Below are 15,431 nucleotides of genomic sequence, written 5' to 3'. Positions count from 1 at the left end.
TCTGCATGACTGTAATGAACCTACTGATAAGCATTAATGTTATTGCTTAATTTAAGGAGTGGATAACAGTTATGTTTATAATGTCCTTGAGTCACAGGATAAATTAATCATTTGCATTCATGCAAACACAGACATAGTTGAAGTGTTTGCAAATCATTTATTTTAAAGGTAATTGTTATGATCAAGTGCCTTTTAGGTTCTGATTAGAAGTCTTGAAATGAGGTTCATATACATAGTAAGCCAGTGGCTATAAGCTCTGAGCAGGAGAGTGCAAAGAAATCTTACGCTATATCTCAGTAACATTCAATTAAATATTGTAAAAGTCCAGTTACATAAAATTCCATGCTTACAAATCTCTAGATAAGCAACTATGACTGAAAGGTAACTACGGTTACCTTTTAATTTTTAACCATTGAAGATTAATTTATGGCTATAAATAAGACACTTCAAAGTGGGTACTGTATGTTTTGTTTCCAATTGGTGCTTCATATTGCCATTTTTCGCTAACACCATGGACTCCGAATAGATGAGAAATCTGTTTTGAGGTTGACATGAGGAGAATAAACGCATAATTTTCTGTCCATTTGTCTTTAAAATCCGTTTTTGGTCCCATTTTGCTAGCAGATCATCTGCTACTAGAAGCCATACTGGTTTATGGATAGATAACTAGAGACACTTAATAATGTCCATTTTTATTCCCATACATATACTCGTTCTGCTACAATATTTTTTCAAGTACTCAGTTCCCTCAGCTGAAATTTGCTGCATCCACATATGAACTGCAGGCCTCCATTTGATGACCCCTATATATATGTATATATACACACACACACACACACACACATATATATATATATATGTGTATGTGTGTATATATATATATATATATATATATATATATATATATATATATATATATATATATATATACTACATAGCTAAGCATTAAATAAATAAATGTAAGTAATGGTCGAGAATTTACAAGTAATAGATTCAGTGCTTTCCACTTCATTGTAAGAGGCAGGTATGGCTTGAGGCATAAAGACGAATGTGAATGAAATAAATGTAAATGATTATATAATATGCAGATTTGCTGTTGTTTTATTTAACCCAAATATGATAAAAGAGAAAATGCCAATTTGTTTGAAAGAGGAAAAAAGATTCTAAATGATTTCCCAGAAATTATCATAAAGATACCTTGACCATGTCTCTGTTACTCTGTTCCGCATGTCCATCTGCAGTTGTCACGTTCAGTGTCCTGAGAGTTGGTTTTCTCTTTGGTGAGTAATGCAAAAAGATATTGAACCTGACACAATTGGCCAATGCATATTGAAACAGATCCTCTGTCTGTAGCTGTGCAGATATACGTATGTCGTGCACAGCACATCTGTTGGCACATTGTGGTGAGAATGATGACGTCAGAGTGGTGTGAAATTATGTTGCCATTTTGAAACTGCTGCTCAATCACTGGGGTGATAGTTATGACAAGCAAGTGTTTCTTTCCTGCAGGTGGATCTTATGGATGAGAGGTGGTATAAATGCTAGACATCTCCCCTCAAAATAAAACACTTGGTGAATTTCTATTAGTCTCAAGAAAGGTGCAACATTTTATACGGCAAATAAAGCCAAAAAAAAAACAGTTTGTCCTACTACTGACTTACATGTCAGTAACTTTCATATATACTTTAAGTCTTCTTTACCTTACAGCATCATTAAGAGAGCAGGCACAGTAAAAGAGATCTCTGTGGTTATTTGTCTTAATGAGGTGCCTTGAAGGCTATCAGAGTTATGGTGGGACTTGGTGCGGTTTGTGGAAAAAGAGTATTTAGACACTGAGTGAGGTTGTGAATCTCTGCTCTCATCCCCAACAGATCCCTCAAGTGAGCTACGCTTCCACAGCCCCAGAGCTGAGTGACAACACGCGCTACGATTTCTTCTCTCGAGTGGTTCCTCCAGACACCTACCAGGCCCAGGCAATGGTGGACATTGTGCGACACATGGGGTGGAACTACGTTTCTACTGTAGCATCTGAGGGAAATTATGGAGAAAGTGGAGTAGACGCCTTTATCCAGAAGTCTCGTGAGGATGGTAAGTGTTAGTCTATTGAACTATTATGTATTATTTCTTGTTTTTAGTTCTACTTTTGGAAATGACTCTTACCAGGGCTGGCTGGTGTAAATAAGGCTCAATTTTTGGCACTGTTACCCAGTGGCATTAATTGATTTTTTTTTCTTTACTTTTGCAACTAAAGGTGATAGCACCACAAATGATCCTAAGTAAAAATACACAGAATAGCATGAAGTAGAAGGTGGGGCTGATTTACAGAGGCGCAAACCTTCCAATTAGTCTATATATGTCTAATCATAATAGTTTCATGTCTAAGATGAAACCCTGTGCTATAAGGCTCAACCATAATGGTTTCATAATAGTAACTGCGAATTACTGATAGATAGTAGGATTTTTTAGCCCACCCATTCAATATAAGTTCCACTACTATTTAGCTTTTTTCCAAACAGGATGCAAAGGTTTTACAATATGTATAAGGAAATGGACAATATTTTTAAGGACATGGAACTTCTTAAGGAAATGGAGTCTCTAGAAGACTGACTGTGAGGGTTTCTGTGTGATGTCATTCATTTGCTGCTATGTTGCAACCTTGCAAGCCTCTATATCCACAGGTATCTCTCAGCAAGGCTACAAATTCAGTCTGAATGACAACTTGGAAGAAGTTTTCTGCCAATTGTCAAAGGAAATGTTTGGCTTTATCTCTTGTCACAGAGCTCTGAGACTAGGGTAACAGGACCCTCTCTTGATAAAGCCCACTGTAGGCATGCTTTCCCCATATCAAATGGGGCAGAGTGTATAGGTTCTTGCTTTGAAATAAACATTACTAGAGATAAGAGCAACACTACAACCTGGCAAAGAGGATAATTTAAGTAAGTGAAGATTCTACTAAAAGTAAAATTAAGTAATTTTAAGTAAGTAAAATTCCACTAAAACAGAGTCCAGCATGGGTCAGTGATTTCCCTGCTGAATCACACCCAATTAAACTCATTAATTAATTACCAAGGTTAAAAGATGTGCCTGAGCAGAATAAATAAGTAAACTTGAATCTAATGAGCCTGAACCTGAGCTGGACTTCCTGTGTGCTGTCTTGTCCCTGCACTAATAAATAGCTAATATACTTACACATTAAATTGCTGCATATACAGGATTATTATTTCACATTCATTTTACTTTATTTAACTTGCTTTTCTAAAGCCTACTTTGATATGCTCTATACACATCTTACAAGATTTCTTTTCAGTGAAGGAAAGTTTCCATGAGAGCTCTCAACCACTCAACCTCAACTGTCACCATGAAGGCATTTGTTAGCTCATTTGTTAGTGTGCTCCACGTAGAGACAGTACACATACACACAATGAGCACAGTGATGCAGTTGTTTAGTAAAATCACTGTCTCAAGCCTTTGTGCTACTAAGTGTGCACGTGGGTAGCAGATTTGATTTGAAAGTATCGAATTATATTCAACAGTGAGAAAGACAAATCAATTTGGAAGCTCGGAAATATTTAAGCACCGTGAAATTAAACTGCAATTTATGGAGAGCTGAGGTAATAAGATACTCTTTTGCAGCGAATGTATTATACTTCTTATAGCCTTGGAAAAACAACAATGAGCAAAGCCAAAACAGACAAGCTCATATCCCAAAGGTGGCATTTATTTTCTTTAAGCCAATACACTATTCAAATATAGTTCCCATTATGATTCCCAGAGAATGAATATTATCCAAACATATTTCAATATGTGTTGAATGAGAACAATCTCCATAACCCTTCAGGGGCACAGAGCAATAGCTGTATCATACTGTGTAATATTACCCTGAAATTTTCTACGAGAATCATACGTTTTACTACCTCTTTCTCACATTGAGTGAAATTGCATTTTAGTAGAACAAATGGTAGGATGCCTTTTATCACATGGTAGGGAAACTACCATCAGCCATGTAATTATTTTCCAAGTCCACGTCTGCACTGCCTAGATGTGGAATAGCTTGTGTAAGATAGAGGGGACAGGGATCCCATCCTCAAAAAAAAAAAAAAAAAAAAGTGAAGTGTCAGGCATAGGAGAATAAGGCATTTATTCTTAAGTGGGTGGGAGTGGGCAGAAAGGAATAATATATTTTTTTTAACTCAAAAACAAGAGATCACCACCTGCCCTCTTTTTTTTTTTAGCATCAAGAGGCATCAGCTCATGCCTCCAAAGTTCAGAAGTTTGTGGGATTGAAGATTACTTAGATGAACTTGTTCAGTGTGAAGTGAAATTAACTGCTGCCAGCATTCCTCTTTCATGTTCCCTAGTCCCTTTCCATTGAAATGAAATTTTAATCAAATTTTATTCATTTTCTGTCAGTCCACCTCTGGCTTGTTTTATTCTAGAAAACGAGTAGTCTAAATGTTGTGATTGAAAGGATCGGCTGCACTCTTATTTCTTTAGAGTTAGAAGAATTGTAGCAGCTGAGTTCATTATAAAATATTGCAAAACAGAAATAACTGTGGGAGAGAATAAAAGTAGTCAAGAGCATAGATATAGATATAGATATATAACTATTCGCTGTTATATGTCTGAATTACGGAGCTGTTCATTTCACATTCTGATGCTAGCAAGTCGTGCTGTCAAAGCCACATAGCTCTCTGTAGCTCTAGACGTGCTTTCGAATCCTGCGTTCTCCACTACCAAGTAAGCCTATGATCTTCCCAATCGCCATGGTGATTTCTTTAGCCTGAATTGAATAAGCTGTGTGTGTTTTTGTCTACTGTTCCCGACAGACACGGTGCAGATGCATGGTCATGTCTGTGGTATTAGTGTCAGTGTAACTTTTTGGTCCACCACTCACAGGCCATCAGCATCATAACTTACCAGGAAGCCAAAGTGCTCCCTTACTCCAGGCATTAAGGATTTGGGAGAATTTTCCAGTTCCTGCTTGCCACTGACTTTAGCCTTTGCTGCTTTTCCCAAGCCAGTATGTGAGTATGTTAGAATATTAGCACATGAATAACAGTGTGCTTAGGAAAAGTCTGGTTTTTTTACCCTTGTAGGCTGTCCTGATGTGAGATAAAGAAGAAGCTACTTTTTTTGATGAGGGAATGTGGGCTTAATTAAATTTAAATGTGTATTACACCTCAAGCATATTATATGCAGTATTTTTTTACAAACAGCCTACATTATTATGAATTAAGAGCCTTGTATCAAACAATACAATATGATACACTGTATGATTAAAAATGTCTCTATTATAAATTAATGAAGTAACATAATGATAGCTATCTATCCGAAGTTACGTGATAATAAATATACACACTAACACAGAACAATGGCTAGGAACTTAGGTCATGTCAGAGCTTCCACAAGATATTCCCCAAGTTAGTTCTTGTTTTCTTGTTTTGAGTTTTCAGCAATACCTACTGTACATCCACATGCTGCAGGTAAGGGTGCTGGTATTTATGAAAGATGAGGTATTCTTTCTATGATGATGGCACTGTTGATGTGTCTGATTTACTCCAACATTTTTGGGATCTATGGCCATGTGCCTGTTGAAGGAGACACAGGATGTTAGATGGTCCTGGGAATGAAAGAAAAAAAAAAAAGAGTCCTGCAGGCATATGAGCAGCCATGAATCTCTGTAACACTCTGCTCTCTCTTAATAGCCACGGGGGTGTTTGCATATCTACCCTGGAAGCCGAAAGAGCAAGCGAGTAGGATAACAGTTACAGCTACAGATTTGGATCTGCTGCATCATGAAGGCTGTTCTTTAGAGCTCTGTTGATGTAGATTTTAACATGCTTAGCAGTGCAAATATTGTGTAACATGATGCCTGACTGTAATGTCCTATGACATACCTGTCATTATGTACCATTCAGTACTCAGGCTGTTTTCATTTTGCACTGCCGACTCACCCTTTAATATGATCAGTAATGTCACATGGAATTGAGCAACTCAAAATATATCAATATGGGAGCCGAGTGTTGAGCTGAGGAATTATTTCTCAATAATTCACTGAGATGCGCATGCCTGTGATTACACTGATTACATAGGACATTTGTCTAGGCTTATAAATGTTGCATGTGCATGGCTCAGATAATATATGAGACCTAAAACATATCATCTCAGCAGCTAGCAGATATTGAGGAAATGTCTGAAATCTCTTTTTTTTTTGTTTTCTCCAGTGTAATAGAAAGGATAAACCAGGGGTGCCCACATCCAGCCCTAGAGGGCACAGTTTGATTCATTTTTCACCAGCACAGCTGCTAAAGTTGACTGGAGACTGGAGTTAGGCACTGCTGGTCTAATGCCTGATCTCATGCTCATATTGTTGTTTTTTTTTTGATGTGCATAGATGACTTAAATACAAAATAATAGAACACACATGCATGATAGTTTTCAAATGAGATCATGCAGCATATTGGTTCCATTGAATTGGCAACATTTACAATACGGTTCGCCACAGGCACAACTTGCACTGGATACAACGGGGACATTTTCCCACCACTTTTTGAAAGTGTATTCAGTTAAAATGTTTTATGTAATAGCTCACAGCAGAAAAGTCCACAAAAAAAGGTTTTTGTATGGAGGAAATCAGTGGAGACATCTTTAATCAGGGACATTGCTATTTCTCAAGGACTGAAGTTTATGGGAATAAAATTATGATCTATACTTATTTAATGTGAATTGTAATGAAAGCAGATGAGTGCTTCATCAGCTTGTCCTTCAAGCCATGGACATGGTTTCTTTACAGGAGAATACATTAAATTAACAAAAACATTGGCATTATTTTATTGAATTGGCAACTCAAAATAGCGAATCAGAAAAAAAAAAAGCAGCCTACACTGTGCGCTCACATTAATATCTTGTGGCCACATTACACTGTGTGCAACTGTTGGTGCACTACATAATAAAAATGACATTTATCATAGCCTGTCTAGTCACGTGCTGTAACTCTCAGCAGTAGATACAATGTTTTTCACCCCGCCTAAACTTTACCCTTTCAGCTGCAGATGCCGCTACTTAAGAAAAATCTGCCAGCTGAGGCAAGTGAACCGCACAATGGTAATTGTAATAATCTGAAAGGGCCGCCCAGAAAATCGACTAAAGAACCTGCATATGCTGACTCTGAATACGGAAAACTTTCCCAATATGATGTAACCTGTGAAGTTAAGTTGCCAAACTGTGCAGGTGTTGATTATAGCCCTTAGTGCATACCCTGTTCTTCTCAGTAAGTAAATGCGTGTCAATAACCAACATGTTAGTTGCTGCATTTATGTTAAATTCCTAATAATGCATTCATTCAGTCTATCATATGAGGATAAACAGAACTCCTACTACTGCTTGTAGAGCATTTTGAATATATTTTTAAGAATTGTACGTTTTAGTTTCCTTTTCTACACTTTATATCAAGGACATATGTTTTTCTGACTTGCCTTTATGGTACTTCAACCATATTGTGAAAATATCTCTACTCCCAACACTGCGATTTGAACTTTTTTCTGGTGTTGCACTGCTGAGAGCTGTACTCTGCAAGAAATTACTGTGCATAGCAGTCACAGGTCAATAAAAAACAGTTTGCTTTTTTTTTTTGGTAGGTTTTGGTTCATGTTTTATTCAGGATAATATTTCATGGAACTTTAGTCTCGAGCAAGTGCAAGTCCGTCAACGTGTGATTCGAGTGTGTCTCTAACCCAAGTCCATATCTCTGTTGCATAAGCCTTTGAGATTCAGTCTGCCAAGCCTAAAAGCTAATTCTCTTGTTTCTTGATAATGAAACTGAGTGACAGTTAGCAGATTAGCATTATGACATTAGCAGATATGGATGAGTAACAACGTAGTGTGAAATCTAGCAGGGAAGCTTTCACACTATGTGTTCAATTCAATTTTATGTTAACAACAGGCTTTGTTACAAAGCAGCTTTACAGAAATCTGAATGTAGAATTAAATCCCTAATAAACCAAAGGCAGCAGTGGAAAGAAAAAAAAACTCCCTTAGACAACATGAGATAGAAAGACGAACAGTACTAAATGACAAAGGGATACAAAATATTCGGTCTGATCTTATTATGAAGAGGAGTCCTGGAATGAACATGGGACAATTTTTAATCTATGGTATCCAAGTGACATTATTCACTAAAGCAGTAAGTCTTAGGCATAAAATGTTTTGGAGGTTCGCCAGAAGAGAGCTTGGAGCCGAAAAAGCAGGAGGAATAGAGCATTAGTAGAGCATCAGGATGAAACAGACAGGTCCACAGGTGGAGGAGAGCTACCGCAAGAAAAACATGTCAGGTTCTGGCACTGGCATCACATTGGGCAGCAGGAGTACATATGCATTTTGGTGGACAGAGAGAACAGATTATTAGGTATGATAAAAGCATACAGTGACCTAAAAGGATGTATATTGTCATCAGAGTGCAAGTGGGGACTCCAGCAAGTTTAGCTATGACAGCATAATAAAAAGGGAGAGCCAGAAGGTAACACAGGCATGAGAGCACTGTGGGACAAAAAACATCCCACTGCTAGACCATCAACAAGCATGAGTGAATATGTGAGCCTGGGGGGTGCAACAGCATCATAATCTCCCAGTTTACCAAAACAATCTACATCCATAAACTCCCCAGATCTGTGCCTTTACTTCAGTGAAAAGCTATTTAGTCTGATTAAACAAATAGACTTTCAGGGTAGACTGAGGCTGTGTCTGAGTACTGAACACTAACCGTAAGTTTATTTCATAGCTAGGGTGCGTTGCAGGACAAAAACTCTGACCTCTGCTGTAGTCGTCATTATTCTAGGTATTAATAAAGATCCTTCACCTTTTGATTGAAGCATGCTTGGCAGATCATAATAGACCAAAAACTTTGGGGTGAGACCACTGAGTGCTTTGTAAGCAAAGAAGGCACATAGGTATATTTTTTAAGAGTACATTAACAAGGGTTAATGCTCCCAATTGCTACCCAGTTCACCGTCTATTTAAAGTTAGCTAGCTAGAAGACATGGTGCCATATTCATCAAAGGTGCATACGGTCAAGTCATAAAACAAGCATGTACTGTTTCCTTATTCATCAGTTTCATCTTTGTCATGTCTGTATAATCAAACTTGCATCTGGTTGTAGTGTGTGTAAATTTGCATGTAACATTTTAACCCGAAAAATTTAAAGTAAACAATTAATAAGAAGGACAATAAGTATAGGATATATTAATTAGAGTAATGTAAGTAGCAGCGTCTACTAAAATCACAGTTGCGTGCATGGAAACCTTGTCCTTAAATATAAGAAATGGGGTTTAGTGTCAAAATGTTAATTGCTAATGTGAATTAGAATGTGCAAATATCAACCTTAGGCTTATTAGTCCTACAGTTCAGTAACAGGTGCAATTGTTTACAAGATGCACCACAAAGAGCTGACCTGGATGTGGTCTTAGGCAGGCAGGCTATTCAATGATGTTTAGAGATCATCACACGGTTAAATTAATTGAAATTATTAAATGATTTTTCCACCCTCTGCATTCTGTGCAGAGAAATCCATACTACCATCATTACAGTGAAGAAGTGTGTAATCTCTACAATCAGCAGTGCAGGAATTGTGTTAACACATAACAGGATCATTGTCTTTACAAAACTCCTCAGTTCTAATGTTAACATTAACACTAACATCACCGAATGATGTGAGGGAGAACAGTAATGAATGCCTATTAAGAACAAGAATTTATTTCTTGCAATAAATCCGCAATGTTTTTGGTTGACTTGAAACAAAATAGATTAATAATTAAGAAAAAGGAATTTTTCCATCAGTCTGAGCTACCCTTCTCTGGAGCTACAGTCCGTAATCTCCACCACACCTGCATATCAATAGAGGGCTGTGATTAGATAGTGATTAATCTACATTTCAGTATGGTGCTACATTGATTGTAATAGATTGAAATGCAATTAGGATAAGACAATAACATTTGCAGCAATCAGTAAGGTACGTTACATTTCGTTTTGACTCATTTAAGGACACAGCTAAATGGATTGCAATTTAAAGTGGTTGTAAATTCAGACGTTCTTTCCTGCAGAATAAATCTCTGCCCTTTTTTTTCATTAAACAGATGAAGCAATGGCAAAACAGTAACAGTGGTGAGATGGTAATAATTCTACAGAACTATTCTGAGATATGGTAGAAGGTAAATGTTGAGAAACTAAATCTGAGGGTTGACGTCCAATCAAAGCAATCAGTACTTTTTAATGATAAATTACAGTAAGTTAATTTTTTTTGCTCAATTCTTTGTCACAAGCCTTTTAGAATTCTCTGTTTTCCATCCATAGAGGATGTGCTCAATATTGGCAAGATATACACTCTTTTACACTTCACAGTGAAGAATCACAAAAGAGCTTAGGGATTTTGAGTTGACAACTCATTTAACATAATATCTGTAAATTGTGGTGTTATTTGCATAGTAATACCAGTCCATCCACTAGTCTTTTTGTTTAAAAAAGGATCTTTTGCTTTAATGGAGTGTTATAATTTGATATCACATTGGATGAAGTGAAGAGGTATGTGTGGGACTGTTTGTTTACTCCTGTTCCTGCCTGCTCCTGAAGGAATTCCTCCTGCAATTATTTTTATTGTCCTTTAAAGGTAAATAATATTGAAATAAATCCTTACATTGTGCTACTACCCTATCCCATTCAACTAGTTTAGAGTCTGTGCAGCGGAGCATGCCAGCTCACAGATGCTGATCTAGAGTCACTTTCTGACACTACTGAGGTCAGAGTTTAACATGGTGGAAAAAACTTTCCAGGCACTGCTGTAAAACATCATCCATCCAAGGAAGCCGGTCACTGAGCTATAAGGAGGGTTCTGTAGACTGACATTAGCTTTGATGCTGTGCAATCCCAGTTCCACCCTATTGCCAATCCAACGATGCCACAGCCATCCATGGCCAGGAGCCAAGAGAGCGAAATTAGCCACGCTGCCTGAGTGGGAGATATGCCATTACTCACGCCACTGTCAATTAGCAAGACACTAGCCAGTCATGGGTGTCTGTGAGGTCATGTATGCAAAAGAGGGCAGATAGCGCTTTCCTCTGAGTATATTGCTCTGCGCTGTGATGCAGTATGAACAGCTGTTCAAAAAGATATGCTTGGCAGGCTTTACATGTGCAGGAGGAAACACATATTAAGCACTCACCATTCCTGGTTGGTTGTCGCCTGATAGGGGATAGTTGGCTAGTGTGTGAAAATTGACAGGTGACCAAATGGGAGTGTAGGGTTGGGGGAGGGGTGTGGTTTGGGGTGTGTGGGAATGGGGAAAAATGAACTGATATGTCAATAGTGTAATATGATACACAGTGCAATATGTAAATAGTGTAATATGATACACAGATTTGTTATTTTGCACATTTATTGCACTGATGTATTTATTTTTGTTGTTAATAGTGCAGTGGAAAAAAGCATTAGAGCTGCTGGGCCTGTACATGGCTGTTAATTAAGTGTGAATTCACGTGTTTTTCCCCCCCACTAATAAAATAGTTTAAAAATAGCAAGTTCCTGAACCAGTTCTTGCTTTAACCATAGAAAAGATGAAAAGATGACTAGCTGACTTTTTTTTTTTTTTTAAATTACTGGTCGACTTGTAAAAATGAATAGTCACACCAGCCCATAAAGAAATCTCATATAAAAATATTACTCATAATACTCATTTGGAAGATGCAATATCGTCTTGTTTTATAATATTTGTTTGTACTAAACAATTCATTCATATAATATACTAGTGATTTCCAAAAGGTTATCAAATGTCAAGGTTTATGTGAAATATTTAAGCAAAAAGCACAGATAGATAAATAGTTGTGGATTTCATAGTATTCTTTTATCTATTGCTCTATTGACTGCCCTTGAATAACAATCATGTTCTATACTTTCAGTTTCTTTAGGGTTGCATTAATGGGCCAGATTTATAATGTGCCTACTGCTGAGGGACCTTGAAGAGTCGATTTTTCAAACAGTGGATTAAATTGGATGACTTTTGAGGGGTGACTGCCACCAACACGCTGCACAGGGGGAGGCTGTTGGCCAGTGCTACTAGGAAGTCTACATGGGCCACCACTGACTGATGAGTAATTTTCAGACACAGCAGGCTGAAACCTGAAATTTTAGATAAACAGGATTTGCCTACAATAATTGAATCCACACAGAGATCCTAATCAAAGCCTTAGAGGACTTGTTATATCTAATCAAGTCTGAGGTTATTCATCTGTAGGCAGTGCGAGTTGGGAATGCTATTTTAGTTCTTAAAGAGCAAAAGCCATTTAACTACAAATGTATAGTATTAGGGAGACTTTTGTGCACACTTAACATTTTGAAAATAATGTTATACTGGAGGTATTGCTTGGTCAAATAGGATTAAATCTGTTCTGAACTGCAACTCTGAGTACTAATTAAATGTAGAGTTGCAGAGAAAAATGCATAATTTATTATTTATTCATAATTCACTCTCTGTGCCAGTGCAACATGAATTCGTAAGTTACTCATAAGAAACTAAGAGTGTTTTGACCCTAGATGACTTATGAAAAGCTTGTGTTCTTCAAGATGTTGGAGTCAGCTGGAGATCTTGGGCAACTGACAGTGTTTGTTCTATAGTGACTTCATGAAATCTATTTTTGAGCTACACAAAAAATTCAGCTCTGAGCTGCAGCTTTCGGCAAAGACAACAAACAGACATATTACAGCTTTGGAAAAGTCTGGAATAATACATCTGTTTTCTGACCTCAAGAGAAAGTCACACTTTAAGTGAAATTCATCAAAGAGCATTGACTCTTTAGGTGTTACTGAAGATGTTTTGCTGAATCTTTGAAAGTCACGGATGCATTGTGAGTTTCTTCACTTTGCTCTCAGTGTGGCTGGAAAGGATAATTGACACTGCACAAATCTATGATAAGGTTCTGACATTGTGTCATGTTGCCATTTTGGTAGCAAGTGAAGGGAAGAAAATAACAAAAAGAAAAAGAAGGAAATAGCAAATGTGAGGTAATGGGAAAAAAAATGCTTATTTTTTCAATATGATGCTTTCCATAGTTTTCTTATTAAGTCTTCATTTTAATATATATTGCATAATATATTTAAGTAGCTAATTATTGATCTGTGTTTTATTTTGTTTTTTAATCTCCCTGTTACTTACAGGTTTTGTCTACAGTTTTACAGTTGTGAGCTGTTACATTTTCAGTACACTAGTAATAACTTATGAAACTCATTTAACATGATATGACATAGTTATAGGGTGTAATCAATACATAGAAAACCTGCACAACTCAGCTGTAACAAAACAACAAAGAGCAGAACACACACCAACAGTACAGGACATCACCACCAGCATAATTCATGTGATTCTCTTACATCTATGCAATTCCCAGCCTGGGGATGCTTGGATTTTCTTTCTTTAATTAGAAAAATATCCCGGACTAATTTAATTTCGCTTATTTAAATCAATTCATTTAGGCGGCACTGTGGCGCAGAAGGTAGCACCGCTGCCTCACAGCTACAGTTTTGACCTTGAGCTCAAGTTACTGTCTGTGTGGAATTTCACATGTCCGTGTGAGTTTCTTCCTCCCTTTCAAAAACATGGCAGTAGGTGAATGAGTGTGGGAGTGTGTGTGAGCACGGTGCCCTGTGATTCATCCCATTAAAGGTGTATTCCTGTCTCACACTGTGTTTCTGGGATAGCCTACAGATTCACAATGACCCTGACAAAGTTAAAGTGATTACCCAAGATGAACGTACACCTGAAAATTTGTAGAAAAAAAAGTGCTGCTACTGAAGTGACCTTCAAAATCACAATAAAACCTTACTAGATCTGCAGTCTCTGAAATGAAATTACACTTGATTTGCAGTATCACACAATGTTCTCAAATTGGTGGACATTTTCTAAGCCAAAGAGGAGCTTGTAGACATTACACCCATTTCAATAATTTAATTTAACCTTCCCAGTAAGACAAATTTTCATTCTCATTATTGGTTTATTCTCATTATGTGAGATATTTGTATATTTGATTATTAAATATATGCTGACCTAAGCATCAATAACAATATTCCCTTACCCTCTTATTCTCTGGATCCACTGAGTGCAATTGACAATCTATGGCCCATTAAGTCATTAAAATAATGGACCTTCCTGGAAGGGGCCCTACTGAAGCCTGCTATCCATTCCTAACTGTAGGCTACTGCTGGGAAGAAATAGAGAGTCCTTATTTATTATTAATTAATTTATTTACCTTATATCTCGGTAGTATTTGGTACACTCAGAATTTCTCACTTTATTTGACTGCACAGCTGGCCATTACAGTGCAGTGTAAAGCTATTCAGATCTGAGTGCTTGTTTAATGAGATTTATTTTTACAAAGCTGAGGCAAGAAAGCGGAAAAAGTGGACACAGTTGAAAAATACAGGCTTTGGCCGTATGCCCATCATTTCAGAGGTAACAGAGGATTTGCGTCAGTACCGTGCATTCTTTTCAGCAGGCCCATTGCCTGTGTAATGTTGCACTATATCAGTTCTTTGTCTCACATATTCCGTGCAATAAAGCAGTTTAAAATGGTGAATCTGTTTAAATAAAACTGTCCTATTCCATATCTTCACTCATTACATTTTCTTGGTCATTTGCATACTTGGTTAAGACAATGGGAGATTGCTGCATAGAAATAAAATGCGTAGTGAAAGAAGGGGAAAAAAAAGGAGAAAATAGCAGAAAGTGAGAAGTGATGTATTAGTGAATTTTCTGTAGTGTGCAAAATTGCATCAACGGAAGTGAGTGCTTGCTTCTGTTGATGCAATTTTGTGCACTATACAGAAAATACACTGACACTTCATATTTGGTAACTCATATATTATAGCTGAACTAAAATAAACAGTGGTGTGATGAGTCACAGCTTGACTTTCCTTCACAGTTTGGCTTTGTCTCTATAAATGTTCCCTTCACTCATTACCCTGTGGAGACAAGGACTCTTAACTACAGTTCATCGGTCATCCTAAATGCCCTTTGGTACACTGGAATATATAGATAGCCCTGAATATGGCTGTAAGAATCCTGTCTCATCTGGGACCTTTTAAGGAGCCTTTTTTTTGCTTCTAAAACTATGCAGTGGTCCTTGCTCAACAAACACAGGCCGAGCCCTTACCCTTTTTTTAAGATGGGAGCAAATAAATCATCTTAAAGCTGTCAAGAGCTACAAAAGATTGGGGACATGAAAGAGACTGGGGAAAAAGTGCTAAACTAAGAATATCTCATAATAAGGAGTGTGCTCATAATAAAAACTCATCGTTCAGTGTGCAGAAGATTAATTGAGGGCTGCGCTAGGATGCAGATTTGACAATGATAGGTTGCTTAAGAAAAAGGCAGTCTGAAACTCAACTTTTAAGTC

At 37.2% G+C, this 15,431-nt stretch overlaps 1 protein-coding gene across 3 annotated transcripts in view; it reads left to right on the top strand.

Annotated features, from left to right (window-relative positions):
• grm4 (glutamate receptor, metabotropic 4) overlaps window positions 1-15,431 on the top strand; it is a 147,915-nt gene that overhangs the window by 101,961 nt on the left and 30,523 nt on the right. For all 3 annotated transcript variants that reach the window (XM_034313851.2, XM_026919846.3, XM_026919856.3), the window contains one exon: window positions 1,872-2,088. In XM_034313851.2, the coding sequence (XP_034169742.1) occupies window positions 1,872-2,088 (217 nt within the window). The remainder of the gene's footprint in view (window positions 1-1,871; window positions 2,089-15,431) is intronic.

This window comes from Pangasianodon hypophthalmus, chromosome 2 (assembly GCF_027358585.1).
Source record: "Pangasianodon hypophthalmus isolate fPanHyp1 chromosome 2, fPanHyp1.pri, whole genome shotgun sequence".
Taxonomy (NCBI): Eukaryota; Metazoa; Chordata; class Actinopteri; order Siluriformes; family Pangasiidae; genus Pangasianodon; species Pangasianodon hypophthalmus.
The sequence above is the reverse complement of the archived record's forward strand: the minus strand, read 5'-3'. Positions and strand labels throughout refer to the sequence as shown.